The sequence below is a fragment of the Aythya ferina genome (genome assembly GCF_964211825.1).
Source record: "Aythya ferina genome assembly, chromosome: Z".
NCBI classification, from domain to species: Eukaryota; Metazoa; Chordata; class Aves; order Anseriformes; family Anatidae; genus Aythya; species Aythya ferina.
This window is the reverse complement of record NC_140299.1, coordinates 25,000,540-25,018,792: the sequence shown is the minus strand read 5'-3', so window position 1 is coordinate 25,018,792 and position 18,253 is coordinate 25,000,540. Positions and strand designations below refer to the sequence as shown.

At 34.0% G+C, this 18,253-nt stretch overlaps 1 protein-coding gene across 2 annotated transcripts in view; it reads right to left on the bottom strand.

Moving 5' to 3' along the window:
• The window catches only part of AP3B1 (adaptor related protein complex 3 subunit beta 1), a 167,218-nt gene that overhangs the window by 47,441 nt on the left and 101,524 nt on the right, over positions 1–18,253 (bottom strand). For both annotated transcript variants that reach the window (XM_084503559.1, XM_084503558.1), the window contains exons 20-22: positions 15,633–15,807; positions 8,284–8,356; positions 7,304–7,410 (exon numbers count right to left, since the gene is read on the bottom strand). In XM_084503559.1, coding sequence (XP_084359685.1) covers positions 7,304–7,410; positions 8,284–8,356; positions 15,633–15,807 — 355 coding nt within the window. The remainder of the gene's footprint in view (positions 1–7,303; positions 7,411–8,283; positions 8,357–15,632; positions 15,808–18,253) is intronic.

Genomic DNA, 18,253 nt, shown 5'->3' with positions numbered 1-18,253 from the left:
AAGTTGATTTTTTCTAATTCTTATTGTAATTGCATTGTTCTAATCCTGTATTATAAAGGCAGCTGCTTGCCTATCATTTGTACTTTCCTCGTTAATCCTGACTCAGTGAATTAACCTTTAATTACAGCCGTTAAAATTGAAATGAGCCTCTTGTCTGGCTGGGGCTGCCCCCTTCCAGTGCATGAGACTGATGAAAATTTTTAGGGTCAGTGAATATGTCCCACGTCATGTCTGATAGATGCTAAAGATGTGAGGAGGTAAATGTTACCTTAGAAAGATGCGGTTGAAATTTTTAAGAGCTAGGTTTTATTGACAAAATAACACAAAAATACAGCTTAGATTCTCTCTCTCTTCTGTCTGAGTTAGATAGTATAACACATAAACAGACAAACGCTATTTTACATACATCATCGCTGCATGTTTACAGAATAACTTACGGAGTCATCATCATCATGTATTACACATGATTTTTAACAACATAGCACCAACTCTGTTTTTAGCAGTCCTATTTGAAGGAGTATAATATACATATTTTTCACGTTGGAAAGAACAACTACTTTGAATTCTTTTGCAGAATTAAGCATCTAATTGTAAAAAAAAAAATAAATTAGTTTTAAGTAAAGTATTTATTTAAGTAAAGTATTTTTAATGGAAGGAATAACAAAGATCAAGGGTCTCCTCAGAGTAATTTATCTAAAGGAGTTTCTTTTTTAAGTCTCCCCCCCACACTCCAAATTTCATTTCTCTTTTATATATAGGATTTTGATATTTTAACTGCACTTACTTTACAGTTTTAGCACTTTTCACTTTTAAATACAGTATTGAAATATTGCTTTAATCTTCTTCAGTCCAAGACAAGAATGAAACAGCATTAAAGAAGGTGCATTACTAATCAAAGACCTGGTTAATCTGTATACAATTTAAGTAATATACAAGTTATTACCTAATGATTCATTAATACATATACATACATATATATCTACACAAGTGTATACATACGCATATAAAAATAAAAGAACCAATCTGGAAAACATCTAGTACTAAAATACACGGTAAGCAACTAAATCAAAGAGATTATCCACAGTAACAGTAAATATGCCTCCCAGACTGGGCATACTTTCATTTGTGCCAGCGTGTCATATCAAGGATTTATTTCTGACTCAGAAGAAAGAGAGGTCGATCCTGTTTGAACTTTCAAATTCAATTCTCTAACCTGCTTGAAAGGAAAGAAGCTGAATGTTCTTAATTCTTGAATGTAAAGCTTGCTAAGTATTAATGCATTTGGAAACATAAGATGGGTATTTTTAAGACCCGAACAATAATAAACGTTAAAAATATTGATAAATGGATTTCTAACTAGAATTAGTTTGTTAGTTATGTTAGTTACGTTAAGTATGTTAGTTTAAAAAATAGTCATATAGCAGTTTTAAAAAAATTAATCTATCATTTTTAAAAGTGTTTATAAGTATTTTATGTAAGGACATAACTTCAAATATGTAATGTAACGGATGTGTTGCATTACCATTTTAAGAACACCATCTGCTACAGCAAATTTTATAAACGTGGAATAACAAATTTAAGTATATGGGAGATCTTTGTTTTGTTCCTTTTCTTTCTTGGCAATGGTTAATATCTGCTGATGAGCAGCTACATTCATTTGTAGCTCTCCAAGTGCTTTCCCAAGGTGAGTAAGCATCATTATCCTCATTTTTCAGATGGAAAACTAAAAGATTAAGTTACTCCCTCCAGATCACACAGCATGTAGTAAGCCAAAAATAGAACTCATTTTCCATATGTAACACCCAGTTCTATATCTGCTGGACCAGGCTGATTTACCAAAAGCATCAGTCACACCTAATCAACTAAATAGCTGAATTTTGGGTGCACAAAAATAAAGTTGCTTTTTAACTGTTACCTTTAAGACTATGCATTTTCACATGTTTCAGAGGTACAAATTTTCCACCTTACTAACATAGTATTTGCAAAATTTGTTTCTGGTGAGCATTATGTTAGTTACAAAGCTTGTATGGCACAGCGTATAGAAAAGTGGAAACAACATGCATACTTTAAAAACTGTTCCACATGGAAAAATCTTCATATTAAGAAATTCTGCAGAGTTCTCTGTCTGACTTAACTCTACAAACACTCTGCCTAATGTACAAGTGTGGTCAACAATGCAAAGAAGTTATAAGGTTGCACAGGGATAGCATGCATTTAGCATACCTTACCACCAACCCTTTCCTCCCCCATTCACCCCAACAAACTTCCCCAATTCCATTCATTATATAAAATGGTGGGCTTCAGAAAAAGGATAACATAAACATTTCATACGCAGGAAAAGGCTTTTCTATGGTGAGACACCAAAAAGATGTAACATCTTCTACAAGAAGGTGAAAATAAGAGGGCAAATAGTAAACTACATAAAATGATACCAAGACCATAAGCCCAGGTTACTGTAACATAAAACCACTACAAAAACATGATGAAAAAGAAGATGTGGCTAACATTCAAAACTGAGAAAAGAAACAACTTTTATCCGACAATAAAAATGTAGCAGTGTCTTAGGGACTATATGTATTTACAAAAATATAAAACTAACTACTTAAAAAACAATGATAATTACTCAAACTACCTCTACAAACCCAGGGCAGAATAGCAAGAATCTATTCAAACCATTCCATACAGTCTGCTGCTGTCACTAGTGATTGCGCTATAGCTCTTTCATGTCATTAACAAGTTAATTCTGATGACATAGCCATTCCTGGGGTAAGAACACAAGAAGAGCTCAGACCAGAGTTTACACGAATTATAAATAAATCTAGTTATATAATAATTAGTGTTAACGAAGCTTTGAAAAAATAAAGCTCATGAAGCAGAGTACATGCCAATAACTATTTGGAAGAACTACTTTTCATTTCTCTACTGTAGGATTTGCAAATTCTTAAGCACCTCAAGCTAATCTTTCCCACAAACTGCGTAACAGACTAGACTGATGATATAATTCATTATTTCAGTTCCTGTGTTCACAGTACTTCCATGAAGAGATCCTTTACACAAGAATAGAATATACTTCAGAGACCGTCGTAATACTTGCTATAGTGGAATTAGACTGAATAGACAGAGTAATCTAAATGATAAGAATGTTTTGCCCTGCCAATATTACCTCAAAAAACGAGAAATCAAAATATCATTTAAGGGGTGATCCTATTCTAAAAGTATCTCTATCTGAATACTGAGGGAGTTCATGTTTACTGTTTTTTCAAGGAATTCCATAAGTATGCTAAATTTGAAATTAAATGTATTTATCACCTGGCTTGACAGGTCTGCAGCTTGACCTTGACTTTTGTCAAAAGCTATTATTTCTGCTCTACGCATCACCACTCTAAAGAAGTTCTCAAAGTGGATCCTAGTTAAGAGTTCTGTGGAAGATTCAAGGGACAGGAAACTGTATGATTTACTACTCCTTTCCTAAACAGATTCCATGGAATTCTGAGCAAAAGAAAATAATAAAAACCTATTGTAGATAATACTTTCAAGAGAACACACTGAATATACAAAAAAAAACCAAAACAGTAAGTAAAGCAGTACCACTTCTACAACTATGACATAACTCAATATGCATAATAATTGATGAAAAAGCTAAATTATTGCAGCAATATATTTTTTATAAGTAACTCCTCACCTCAACACAAGAGCGTTCCCCTCTTTTACTGTATGCTTTTATCACGAACATCACTTATCACTCAGCCTTGATCTTTTCTCCAAATTATCATGCACTGGGGGCAAAGAACATACCTTATATTCTCCTCTCAAATCCTACTCATCTCAACCTATACTTCGGTACAGCTTTTTGCTCCATCCAACTGCTGCTGCTGCAAGAGCTCATACCCAATTGTCAGTTCTCCCTTGCACTAACACCTTTCTGAACTATAAAAAATTTCTTGCTACCAAAGTAGCATTCCCTCCTCAATATTTTTTTCTGAAGTATATATATTTTTAATTATCATACATAGCATGCTTAGGGCTCTAGATATTTACGGAACCAGTTGCTCAATCATTTTTACTATCTAAAGTCCTAATGAGAGAAGAACAGGTGGTTCAGCTTTTTTTCTCATCAGTTGTGTTACTGCAGGAACATATGATGACTCCCCTCTAGCTTCTCTGTCTGAAACCATACCCATCCTCTTCCCCCTTTAACTGTTCCTGCTCACTATACTATTTCTTCCAGCACATTATAACCCTCCCTGTCATTTGTGAGTTTTGCTTTTTAGACCATATTTTCTCTCTTCAAAAATTTCCATTTAAGGGATGACACACATTTCTGATGTTTTTAGATTTCCATTTTACACTGATGGCTTGCAGCGGTCTCAATTCCTATTTTTAATTGGTACTATATCTTCACTTATTTTTCAAGCCTTCAAGGGTATTTCACTATCTAAAACTAATTTGAGTCCAAATGCATGAGTTCTGTGTGTACATGCATAAAAGCCTCAGTAGTAGCCTCCAGTGGCCTTAGTTACCTGTTTAAGCTGGCCCACTTGAAGGTAAACTACACATACCAGGGCAGAAACATGAACATGGATTTACTATGTTTTCCATAAACAATAGGAAGAAAGTTATCCATAAATTACCAGAAAAAAAAAATCATTTTTTTTCAGGAGTAAACTGTAATATCCTTATATGTGTCTTTATATGACAGGTAAATGTTTTATGTGAAATCATGAGTCATAAAACCTGCATAAGCTGTGGGACAAAGTCTCAGGTTGTACACTGTAGTTGCTATTCAGGGATATTTTGGGTTTGCAAGTTTGAAGAGATCTAGAGCATTACTGTAAAACACTTCTTGTATTGATGCTTTCTATAATGTTCAGCAGCTATGAATGTAGAGTTGTAAGTTTTCTAAAAGCTGTATCTAATTACAGTCCTGAATGATTTGAATAATAGACTGCCTGACGTATTCCAAGATAAGTGGCTGCTACATTTCTTTGATATTAGGGTCATATACTGTACTTACCTATTTTTACTCCATGCTCTCCATTGCCTAGTAATAAATTAATTTCTCACTGTTAGTTCGGCATGTGCCCTACAGTTAAATTCATTTTCTCTCCAACTGAAGGAAGAAAAAGTTTTCTGAAGTATGACAACTATTCTTCTTATTTTTAGAACTAATGGCCACAGATTAAATTCAGAATACTATTTTAAGAGGGACATTCCCACATAAAGTCTTAAAAACTGTTTTTACATTTTAATTTTTAGAAAATTACCTGATGGTGTTGCACAACACATGTATACAAAACTTTTAACGATATGGATATCATTTGAAAGAACAAGTTTTAACCTTAGTATTTAATTTTTTTCATTCCCTGGAACACAAAACACTGCAAAGGACCTCATGGACATCTGCAACTACTATCAATGGCAATGACAATTATAAAACAGGTAATCACTATGCAGGCAGCAACAATTAGTGATGATGTAACTTATGTTGTTTCCAAAGCAGGAAGTATGAGGAAATGGTCTAGCTTCTTCACTGATTCCATATTTTACCAAGAACTCAGCAGTACCAAGAAAGAAGTATTTTGTGGAATCAATCCTTTTATACAGAATTTCTTCCTTTGTTTAGCCTATACCTTCCAGCTCTCCCTAATATATCCACTTCATTGCAGCTACCTTCTGAAGAATGGGGGAAGCCAATGACTTATGGTTATCATGAGGAAAGCAAGTACACATAGGAAGTGGAAAATGCTCATGTATTTTAGACGAAGAAAGGACTCCAGACACTTGGTGAACAAGTCCTGTTCTCAAGCACCCCCTGATCGCCATTTTTAACTTACCCTCAAAGAGGATAATTCTAAGTACCATAATGACCAGAATCATTCTTAAGCTAGCCTCAGAACAAGAGAAACAGATGACAGCCTGTGTTTTGAGCTGTTAAGGTCTTAAGGATGGCAAACAAGAAATTGTGGCATTGCAATCACAGAAATAACTGCACAATTAAAGTCAGGTCTTTTCTGCCTAGCACTGCATACTACAGCACAGAGTAACTGACATAAGACAGCACCAGGCATTTTCAGACTGTGCGACACGTGAATGACTATGCATCAGGTAAAGCGTGTGTCTGGATTGTTACTGGCCCACTTGGAATTCGAATTGCATCACAGTTCTCTCAGGTTAGGCTAATACCCACCACAGTCTTTCAAGTTTATATTTTAAACACAAGATCTTAAAGCCTGTAAATATAAAACTGAACAATTAGCTAAAATATTTATTTGTTAAGTAAGATAATTTCTTGCACCTTCTTTGTAAGTATTTAATAACTATATAATTTTGCAAATGTATGGCTCCCAAAGCCAACATGAAGTACCTTAACAGAGATTATTAAAGCTGCAGTGTAGGTTCTAGATACCAGCCATGTAAGAAATAAGGCTAGGCTAAAAAATGTCCATGGTTCTTTTATTCTCGTCACTCCCACAAACTTTCACAAGGATTTATATTGCTCCAATCCCTTATTAAATTGCAAATTTAAAGTGGACAAAAAAACAACACAAAGCAAACAAACGAACAAAACCCTACATTAAAATAAAATAAAAATTTAAAATAAATTAAACAACACCAAGAACACAAACTACTATTCTTTCCACCAACAAAGGAATGCCCTCCGTGACTTTGCTAACCTTAATTATACCTATAGTTTTGAGATTCCCTAATGGAAAGTGCTACAAAGCAGAAAGCACTAACTGAATGAATCATGACACATACTGATACACCACTGATTGTAAATCTATACCCTTTTTATTTGCACCCAGGGGCTATGATTCGTACACTCGTGAAAAATTACTTCCAAGTAGCAAAATGTCATAATTGGAGTTATGTACGGTAAATAATCAGGCTGAGAATTAACAAGTATGTGATTTTATGTAGCTTATTTTTGATATTGTAGCAACTAGATGATTTGAAAGATTTCTGTAGTTTGGATGCTTTATTTGTAAATACACATTTCCCTAAGGCAGAGGAGAAAAAAAAAAAAAAAGAAATAAAAAAAGAAAAAAGAAAAACAAATTGAAAGAGAAGGTTAAAATCCTTGAAGGCATCCTTCTTAAATATGCAATATTATTTTCTCCACCTTCCAGAATGCAATTATTACGGATCCAAAAAAGCTGCCAGAACTGCATGAAAACCACAATTCCATGCAGGACCTTTACAGGTGAAAGTATTTCCAAAAAATCAGTTTGATGACTGCCTCAAAAATACAAAATGCTTAAATTGAGACACCTCCCTCTCCCCTTTTTTAAAGGCTACTTACATCAATGACCGATGAACCTGACAGACTTAATCCCTCTAAGTCTGCTGTTAAACTTGGGGACAAAACAGCTGCTGTAGGAACTGCCACAGGAGTTGTCACAGGGTGGACTAGAATTAGAAAGGCAATTGACATTTAACTAAAAATACAAATAAAAGTAATGGGAAGGACAATAACTTATTTTCATTAAGTTTAAAACGATTTTATGTCTTGATCTAATTATTTCATGCTCATGTCTCCTAATCATAGAACATTATTTTCTCCAGACATAGCAGACATGCTCAATATAAACAATGAAAATATAAATAAAACTGATAGATGTATAGACCACACACATTTTTTACATTGAAGATATTTTGCTCTTCTTTCTGACTTTTTCACTCCATTTTATCCTTCAATCTGATCTATACCGTGCAGCACATTTTCAATATGAGTTATGTGTAAAGTACATATTAACACAACTCTAACATTTGTTGCACACATAGAAGAAAATCTGAAGACCTGCACTACAAACCATAGAAAAAAACAGCACTAGCTCTACTGTACACTTCCAAAACTACATTTTAACCTGTTTTTTTAAATTGATATTTTTAGTATCTTGTTATAGTAGCATAATTGCTTCATAAATTGCACAAGATGTTGTAAAAGAAACATCCATTGTTACCTGAGGAAATAAGCCCACTTTAATGGAAAACAAATCTAGATATACAAAATTTTCAAAATAAATGTTTTACATCCCAATGCGTTCCAAAATTTGAAACTAATTTTCAGTGCTATAATAAACAAAATAATGTATCATAAAAAATATGCTTAAAAAAAAAGTTGCTAGTCTGAGCAGTACACATATACATATATTTTTTTTTGGTCAGGAAGCTTGGATAATAAACGAACAGAATCAATGTTTAAGACATTTAAAATTTCACTGAGTTAACGGAATTGAATCTAAGCCATAGAAAATATAAGGCTTCAATCAAGATACTTACAGTCATCTAAATCTAAGAGAAATACATCTTGTTTACTTGGAGTTTTTCTATCTTGCGCAGTTTTTTCTTCTTTCTGTCAAAATAGATGAATATTTCATCTTTTATCATATCAGCAAAAGAATGGTCTTTTATACTTCTATAGTGGCAAAGTGTATTTTTGTTGTTTTAGAAGAAAAATGTGTCCATTTCCAGAACTTAGCATTCAAAGAATTCACCTATTGAGACAGAGTTGTTTGTACACAGAAGCTGAACCCAAGCTCTACATTTAAGTTATATTTCACTCCTCTCAAGCCCATGCTTTGGTCTAATACTAATAACAGTAACTGAAAGACAACTTTTGCTGACAGATCAGATGCTTCTGCTGATACCATTAGAGACAGAAATGTTTAAAAAATATATTCTGTTTCTGTATGAAAAACAGGGCAAAAACAAATCGTAAGGAAGCGGTATTATTTGCACTTTTCTAGGAGAAGGGAAACCTGTCCTATCATGTACTGGGATACTACTTAATTGCTGGAGAAAGTCAACAAAAAGTTAATTTTTTGACACAAAAAAACAATGCAATTTTAAGCTGTAAGATGAATTCTAATACAAAGATTGCCAGTATTGTCAGCATACTGTTGCAGAGTAGAGTAGTAATAGAGTAATCTCAGTGACTTGGCGTACATACAGTTTCAAAAAATTTGTTGCAATACAGCTAAATCAAAAGTTGCAGACATGACTAATAAGAGTGAACACTGGTCGTATCTACAGAACATCTAGACAGAGATGATTCAAGACAGATTTTAATGAGTCGCAGCTCAAAATGGGCTCCAGATACTGGGGATTAGTAAACATGATTGATCTTTGGACACTGACAGAGTCTGGACACGTTACCCACTGGATGCTCATAAGACAGTTTTTCATCATGCTATTCCCAATCCACTCTTAAGCCTCCTTTGTCTGGATCAGCTGCAAAACTCTGCCTTTGGTCTGTCTCTCTGGCTCAGTCACCAGACGGCAGGCTTCATCATTCTTTCAGAGAAATTTGTCAACTGCCCTTAGACCTTAAGCCTCTGCTCATTACTCAAGCTACTGCAAGAATTTAAATGTAGTCTTTCCAGGAGTTCCACTTCCATGAGCTTTGCAGTTTACCAGTTTTGTCCTCAACAGCCTGTGACAGCCACATCCATACACATGTGCATTATTCTTTTAGCTTTTCTAATCAGTGAAATGGATCTAAACAGAACACTAAAATTCCATAAGCCCATCCTGGGCTTTCTTAAGCTTTACTTACAAGCTGTCACAGTCCTTTGAGGCACTCAGGATACAACTTCCTAAAGGAGCCTGGAGACACTCTCAAAAGCTCAGCAGCTAGGTTCATTTTCTTTGATTGTCAGCAGAATGACCCCTCTTTTTTTCCCCTTTCTTTCAGTCCCTTAGTCTCACAGTCAGTCGCAGGCTAACACTAATGCTGGGTTCATTTTTTCTAGTTTTGTGAGAATTTCCGTGGTTCCCTCTGAAGAACACACAAGAAGCCATATTAATGTTCTTACTAGGCTAAGCCATTGGTATTAATGACTACTGGGTTTACCTAGAACAAAATGACACTGCTCCTCATTTTCTTCCAATAAACCTAAGGCTCAACTGTATCTTGGGCTGCATCAGAAGTAGTATGGCAAGCAGGTTGAGAGAGGCACCGGAACAAGTTGTCCACAGAAGCAGTGGATGCCCCATCCCTGGAAGTGTACAAGACTATGCTGGATGTTCATTTGGGAGACCTCGTCTAGTGGAAGGTGTCCCTGCCCATGGCAGGGGGGTTGGAACTGGGAGATCTTTAAGGTCCCCTCCAACTCAAATTATTCTATGATTCAAACTGACAGTTTTCACTTACATGGTCATTACAGATGTTCTTTAGTTATTCTGGAAGGACAAGACTCTTGTGGACAGAGTAGAATGGAAGTCACTTACTTTTATTTTTATTAAATCAACATACTTGAATGATCTGTACTACTACACTATTTGAGTGTTCTATGATCACTGATTTGTTTGACCCATGACATCCCTCTGGACCAAGGAAATATTATAAAATATATTAAAAATTGTCCTAATATGATTCCATTCCCTATGTGAATTGTCCAGAATTACTGGGGGACTCTGTTGAAGAACCGTCTCTCCTGAGTGCCACCTTGGTCACAACCACAAGAGTTCATTTTGTCTTCCAGTGAGGTTATTGACCATTTATTTGACTGCTTTTTGCTATTTTTTCTCATATGTGAAATGAAGATATACAGTATACTTTATAAATGACAGGTGCTACTTGAATTATGTGCTTACTTTTATTTCTGCACTATGATCTTGTTTGAAGTATGAGTTACTTCAAGTCTAAGAAGCCTCAGAGAAATTATTTAATGACAATTATTTTAATCAATAACAAGTCTTTTTTTAAGCTCCATGTTGTGAACATTCAGCTATGAAACACATTATCTTAAACTCTTTTACTGCACTTTATGTAACATAACTGACTTAGTTTGTGAACTATAAAATCCTGGGACACCTGAATATAAAAGAAAACACAGTTAAGCAAATAGATAAGAAAAAAAAATCCCAACTCTTTCACTTTCTACCTCCATCTATCCATAAGATTAACTTCTTTCATCAACTACAAAATAAGGTTCAAAGATTACTTTTAGCTAGTTTTAGTATTTGCTCCTCTTTCCAGTGAGGAAGGGATTTTCACATTCCCTTTTATTATGCAGCCAGTTAAAATCTATTAAAAGTGGCTTACTCATATAAGAGGATACCACAAGGATAAAAATTTTGAATGTGTTTGAGTTTTGCTAACAAAAATATTGCCCAGTAAAATAAGTTTAAAAAAAAAATTAAGAGTCAGATTCAATAAATTCTCTTACTGTTCATCTGTTTACTGAAGACAGTTAAGGTAAGACATTCTATGACGCAAAGAATACAGAAAACATTTTTTAGTTTTAGTTTTTTTTCCTGTTATTTATCATTCTAAAGTGGTTACTAAGTACAACACAAAGCTTGATATGTATTTGATAACATAAAATGTATTTATGCACTGGTTTTGAGTCTATGATGTGATTAATCTTTAGAACTGAAAAAAATATTTCACAAAACTTTTTATATTTCAAAATAAAATAAAATAAAGATGCAAGTACAGAAACATTACATTGAGGTAATGCATGGCAAGAAAAACTTACACAGCACACTTTATCAGTACACTGTACTTAAGTACAATCAGTTTACTATAAAACAAACACACAAAAACAAACAACAAAGCAAACAACAAACAACCCTATCATCTGGGAAATGTAAAATCAGAGGCAAACTAAATCAAGATAAAGCTAATATTAAAGTATACTGAAGTCTTATTTTCTACTTCAGTCAAGTGTGTCAACCTTAAATAAATACTCAGCTACTTGTGTGTGTACACACTCATACAGATACACACATGCGTATATATATTGTGCTAAAACACTGAAGAAATCTAGTTAAATTTGTCTTGTCTATTAGACATGTGATTATTTTTTCTTTTATTTTTCAAAGAAAAGAAAATTGATTGGCTTTCTAGGAATAATAAATAGCCAATGACTGCAACAAACACTATCAACAGATATTTCTATTGAATGAAAAAAGCTTTGCATTCCAAATCAAGACAATAAAAAGGTTCTGACATGTCTGGCATTCCCCTGTAACATAATTTTTCTTATTTTTTTTTTTCTTTCCTTTTTTTTTCTTGAAATAAATCTACAATAGAACCCAAACAGTTTCCTACCAGGAGAGCTCACTACAGGAAAAGCAGAATACTAAACAAAGAAGTTAAGCTATATTCCATCAAACATTTCTCCATTTGCAATTCATCTTGGTAATAGAGATAGAACCTGGTAAATGCATATAGGACTTGAAGCAGGAGATTTCTCTTGCTCAATGCATAATTCATGTGCTCCGCCTGCAAAGTGTGTAAAATGAGAATTTCACACCGCAGCATGAGCCATGGAGCTGCAGAGAAAAGGCAGATGAAATCATATTTTGCTGTGTGAATTTTATTTCTTATCCTCCCAATATTTATACAAAACCATCATTGACAATCCAAATGCATTGACAGATCACCCACTGTTTCCATTGTGTTAGCACTTGAAAAGAGATCAGGCAGAAAGATAGACAATTTGTTTTTGTATATTTTTTAAATAGTGGATCAGGTTTTTAACAGCTGAGTGACTGTATTATACTTGTATAAGGAGGTCAATAGTAGCTGATTTTAAAATCCCACTGTAGAGACATCTACTTACGTATGCATCCTGAAATCTGCATTTTAGCTCTACAGTATATGCTCAGAGTACATCATGTATTTGAACACCTCAAACTACCCATATTTCAAAATGATATAAAACACTGCAGCACAAGAAAGTGACTTTTCCACTCACTGCAGCTCAGTTACGGTGAACACAACTGCTTTTTCAAAACAATTCTTCAAGAAAAAAAAAATATTAATAATATATTCAGAAAAAAAAATCTGCTTTTGTAACCTATTTTTCTGCTTGTAAATGCATGGATGCATACACAAATTAAGCTCCCATGTGAGTGTAATCAAACCTTGTTTATTACGAAAATTCTGCTAAACATGGCAATGGTAACTAACAAAACACAGAGAATGGTAGTCAGCTCTCAGAACGTTATCTGTGTAATACAGTTCAAACTAACTACTCCTCTCATCAATATGTATTCAGAAGGTATTTTTAGTTTTATCTATAAGGATATATAATCTTTTGTATCTAACGATATAAAATTTTCCCACCTATGCTGATCAAATTAAGAATGTCCCATAGCAGAATAATATAAGCAACTTTTTTTCCAACAAAATCTTTCAATAGAAAAATATGCATTTCTGAGGGCCTGGATGAGAGTCTGCTTCCTGATGGAAGGAAGCAGAAAAGTTACAAGATTTTCATGGAATTAAAAAAAAGGTGGCTGGTTCTTGTAGAATATATTTTGATAGAAGGGCTCCACTCAAGACTTCTAAAATATTCTTTAAACATTGTTAACTATTGCTTTTCTTTCCAGCTTGGAAGGACTGTCAAGGTTATCATTAGTTAGCTCAACCTATGATCACGGGGCTCAAAATGTGTAACTCTCCAAAAATCTCTTAAGCTACTTAGAACAATAGTCACTTCTACCACAAAATACATGTTTCTCCCCTCTATTCCCTCACCTAATTATGCTTCTGAATATGACCAAACATCAGAAACACTCAAGGTATAAACTCAAGCATCCAAAATCAATTAAACTGAAGCTAACTCTATAGTCCTAAAGATTACCAGAGTACAGTGAAAGTCCTTTATGTTCAAAAGCCCCCCACTCCTAATTCATATATAACTAATGTATATATAAACTTCACAGTTTTCATATACCAGTCCATCAGCCATGTTAACAGTTCCCTAGTGAAAAAGAATTCAAGGAACATAGTTTTTTAGCTTTTGGATAGTGAACTCTATGCTATCTTATCAATTATCTCCCTGACTCCTTTTTTTTTTTTTTGTTGCCATGCACATAATTTTAATATTTGCTATTTTTTTTTTGGTGAGATTTAAAAGCTTTGCAATTTTTCAATTCTACATTTTGACTCTGATCAAGTCTTCTGTCAATGGCTTATAAACTTCTTTTGTTCCTAGCACATTTCTTTTTAGGTGCTTCTTAATCAAGTAAGGCTTTAATCAAGTATCTATTCCTGCAAGGTTCTTTTTCTTTTCTTAAGATCCAAGGGCTTGACAATTCTCCATTGACTTCAACAAAACAATCCCAAACAAGCTTCTTGGACATTCCGGTTCTCCTACATTCTTGATCGCTGTTTTTAAATACAAAATGCTTCTTTATGCTAGTAGTCCTCACATATCCTGTGAAAGAACCAGAACACCTTAAATAATTGTAGTGAAAGAAATAATGAAGGCTGGCCCTGATTTTTTGAGAAAAATGGACAAATGCAGCAGAGAGAACACAAAATCGTTTGAATACAGTAGTATGTAGTGGCTGCTCAGAGCTAAGCAGGTCTGAGTACCTATTATATTCTGGTGGAAATATCTGTGCTACTGTGAGGAGCTGCAAACTCTTAGAATTAATTCATGCTCCACCTAGCACCAAAGAGCTCATCCTGAGAGGACTTGGCTTCTCTACTGGGAAAAAAAAAGAGAAGGAAATACACTTAAGTAATTTAAGAAACTTATAGACTTCCCTTTTAACTATTTGATACACACTTGTCCAATAGCTTCTACAACCGCATCAAATGCAACGGAAGAAGCCTGTTTTCACTACTCAGCAGTCTATACTGGAATCCTGACTGAAATACGCCAGTTTGATTTAAAATGCTTGAGCATCACTTCATTTTCAACACTGTATACTGATATTAAAATGGAAACTTCTGAGTTACAAATATAACCTACAAATTGTTTTATTTTTTATTTTTATTTATTTATTTATGTATTTATTTTTAATGAAGGACAGACAAACAGAATTCAGTTCATGGTAGCAGACTTAGGTCTACAATGTTGGCTTGAGTAAAATGAACTTCTAGCCTCTTTGTCTTCACTAAGGTAAGCAATTAAAACTCAGCTGACACATAAACGGTTCTGTTGAACACTTCTGTATCTTCACACGTTTCAGTATTCAATATAAAAAAAGGTACTTGAAAGTTTGATACCTCAGAAATATAGTAAGAAACACAATATAATTTGAAGTAATGGAACCATTTATATGCCTTATTCCTATCAAAATGAGAACATTAAGTGTTGATTACTCATTAGGAATATTAATTCCTATGTATACACCTCTGGTATAGATGCATTAACTGTACTGTTCTTAATTTTAACAGGAAATTTTAAAAGAAAGCCACTGGTTCCACTAAAATGTCTTCAAACCCTTAACAAACTCTTCATGTCAGACCCAGGTCCTGTAGTAAACAGGATTCCATTTTAATAAATTAACATCCTGAATCAGGTTGCTGTTTCTGTGAAATACCCACATACGTGTGTTTTCACCAATGAAAAAATAATTTAAAAAAATAGGTTCCCTTATTTTTTATCTATCTGGTATAAAAGTATAACAGAATTTAAACCAAAATACAGGTTTCATTGTAAAGTATTCTTACTTAAACTACCAAATAGTTGTTGGTTTGGGATGGGTCTTTTATGAAAGGTCAACAAATATTTTCAAAAATTATGTTTGTTTTTTTAGATATCCATAAACATCTAATCCCATCTCCATTCCCTCAGAAAGAAATAAACAAATTATTAGATGCATCTTTTAATATTTAATATTTAATATATATGTGAATATGTAATCTTTAACATACTTACCTTACTAGAAGTAGCACTTCTAGACTTTCCAGAATCAGAGTCACTTCTAGAGTCTGATACTGATTTGGAGTCTGAAGAACTTTCCTCTGATGAACTGGACACTGTATCAGAGGAACTGGATGTGTTTCTGTTTTTGGAGATCCCCTTTGCTTTCCTTTTAATTTCCCCTGCATTACTAGATATTAAAAAATAAATCGATGTAAAAGGCACACACAAAAACACCAAAGAAATGCACTTAGGCATCACAGCGTCACAGAATGGTTTGAGTTAGATTGAGTTAAACATCACCTAGTTCCAATCCCCATGCCATGGGCAGGGACACCTTCCAAAGCCCCATTCAATCTGGCCTTGAACACTTCCAATGACTGGGCATCCACAGCTCAGGACAACCTGTTCCTCACCATCTGAATAAAGAATTTATTCCTAATGCCTAATCTAAACCTACCCTCTCCTACCACCTACCCTGTGATATTTCAGAAAAGTGAAGACACCACTTTAGACAAAATATTTCTGACTATTCCACATGCAATTAACAGAATCATGATGGCTTTTAACATGATTTTGCAAAGTATTATTGCTTTTAAACATCAATATATTGAATTTGTTAATTTTTCCAAATGAAGCCACCTAGAAAAATGCCTATAATATCTACAAACATTTCAATACATACAGAGTTTATATAGAAGAGCTACTAACATTCACTCTGACGCTTTTGGTTATATCAAATACCTTGCAGCTATTAGACTTCAGAGACAGTATTCTTTACACAGTTCTTCTCTTAGCCATGGCAATGTTAGATTATGTTGCTCTATGCTAACAGCTACTGAATATTATTAAAATCTGCCCTGTTCACTTCTAATGACTACAATTAACAGATTACCCTTCTGTCTTGGTGAGCAGGCAGGGGGTGAAGAGAGGAGGATTACCAGACAGAAATACTGCAGGAAATTAAAACTGTTTTCTAATAGTTGTCATGGAGGAGATAAATAATATTGCATGCAGAAAGAAAACCTCTCTTCTGGGATCTGCACACTACAAACTTATACTTCCAAATCAGGTGTTTCATATACCACCTGATTCAGTTTCCTTCCCAGGACAATAAATTGGATACTGAAGTACTGGAAGGGTAACAAGGTCAATAATAATTGAACAAATCCAGACCACTCAACTATTAATAGTCCCTTCAGACCCAAATTAAGTTGTTAAACATTTTTGCTTAACTTTCAGAGTAATGTAGAAGCATAGACTATGTTGCATTACAGTTTTATATGGCAATTATGTTTAGAAGGGAAAAACACAGAGAAGGAATTGAAAAATTTAACATAACAGAAAGGAAAAATACTAGGGGCAAAGCAACACCCCCCATCAACCTTGAACTTTGCAACACTGAATTGCCTAAATCATATTTGATCAAAATTATAAGAGACGATAGTAAGATTTAAACCATCCTAATAATGCCCAACCGTGCAACCGAAGATGAAATGAAAACCCAAAATTTTAATAGTTGAAAGTAATTTTTGCTGAAAGCAGTGAACTCAAAGCTTGCAAAGCTAAAAATGAAGGAGTACACTTTACAAAAAGTGTCTAATGTAGCATATCTGATTGTTAAAATTATGGGAAAATAGGAACTCCCTAGTTTAATATGACAAACATTTAAAAGCTAAAAATACTAATCTAAAAATAAAAATTCACTCATATACTCTTCACAGTTGTCTCATGACATATAACACAAGTACTGACAAAATTGTCTACATTTCCCTCATTACCATTGAACAGAATCTTTAGTTGTACCAACAAGTAAGCTATTGTGCATTATATAAATCAAGTTGTTTTTCAAAACACGTTCAATATTTAAAACAAAATTTGAGGATTAAAGATGTTACTTTATTGTGTATCAGTCAGTTTTGATGGGTAATCATTGTTTACCTTACTGCTTAAAATTTCTGACGTTATTCTAATGAAAAGAATTTACTGGTAACTAGCTTTTTAACTTTGCAATGATGAAAAGCCTGTATTAATTTAACCTACAGATTTCATTTGTTCTGAACAGGAAAAACAATATAAATCACTTTTAAAATCATTAAATCCTGACTTAAATTAATAAAGTCATAATTAGGGCATTATGCTGTGTTTGTTATGGAAGTGGCAAGGCGAGCTGCTTTAATTACTGTCTGTAATAAAAGGAGCAGAGTGCGTACTGCGCCCCAATCAGTGCTGTCAGCCACGACTGAGCTGAGCTGCAAACTCATCAAGTGAGCTGGCAGCAGACTATAGAGTAAAGGGCGATCATGTCTGCAGAGGCCACTTGCTGACAGCAGTGGAAGAAACAGATTCATACAATCCAAGGTATTAGCCCCAATTACTCAAAATTTTAATGATACTTTAATACACGATAACGCTGTTGATAATGGTCAATCTTAAAAAGCACTAACACTTAAATATCTTATGACCGTTTCCCTTCACAGCCCTTGCCTCTAATATTTGGATCATAATCTTTTTAATACAACATTATTTAGAAAAATCAATTGTCTTAGTTACATAATGGCAAAGTGTTGAAGGACTTAATTTTAGCTCTCAGCAAAATTGCTGCAAAAGGTAATTAAGTGTTTCATACAACTGTC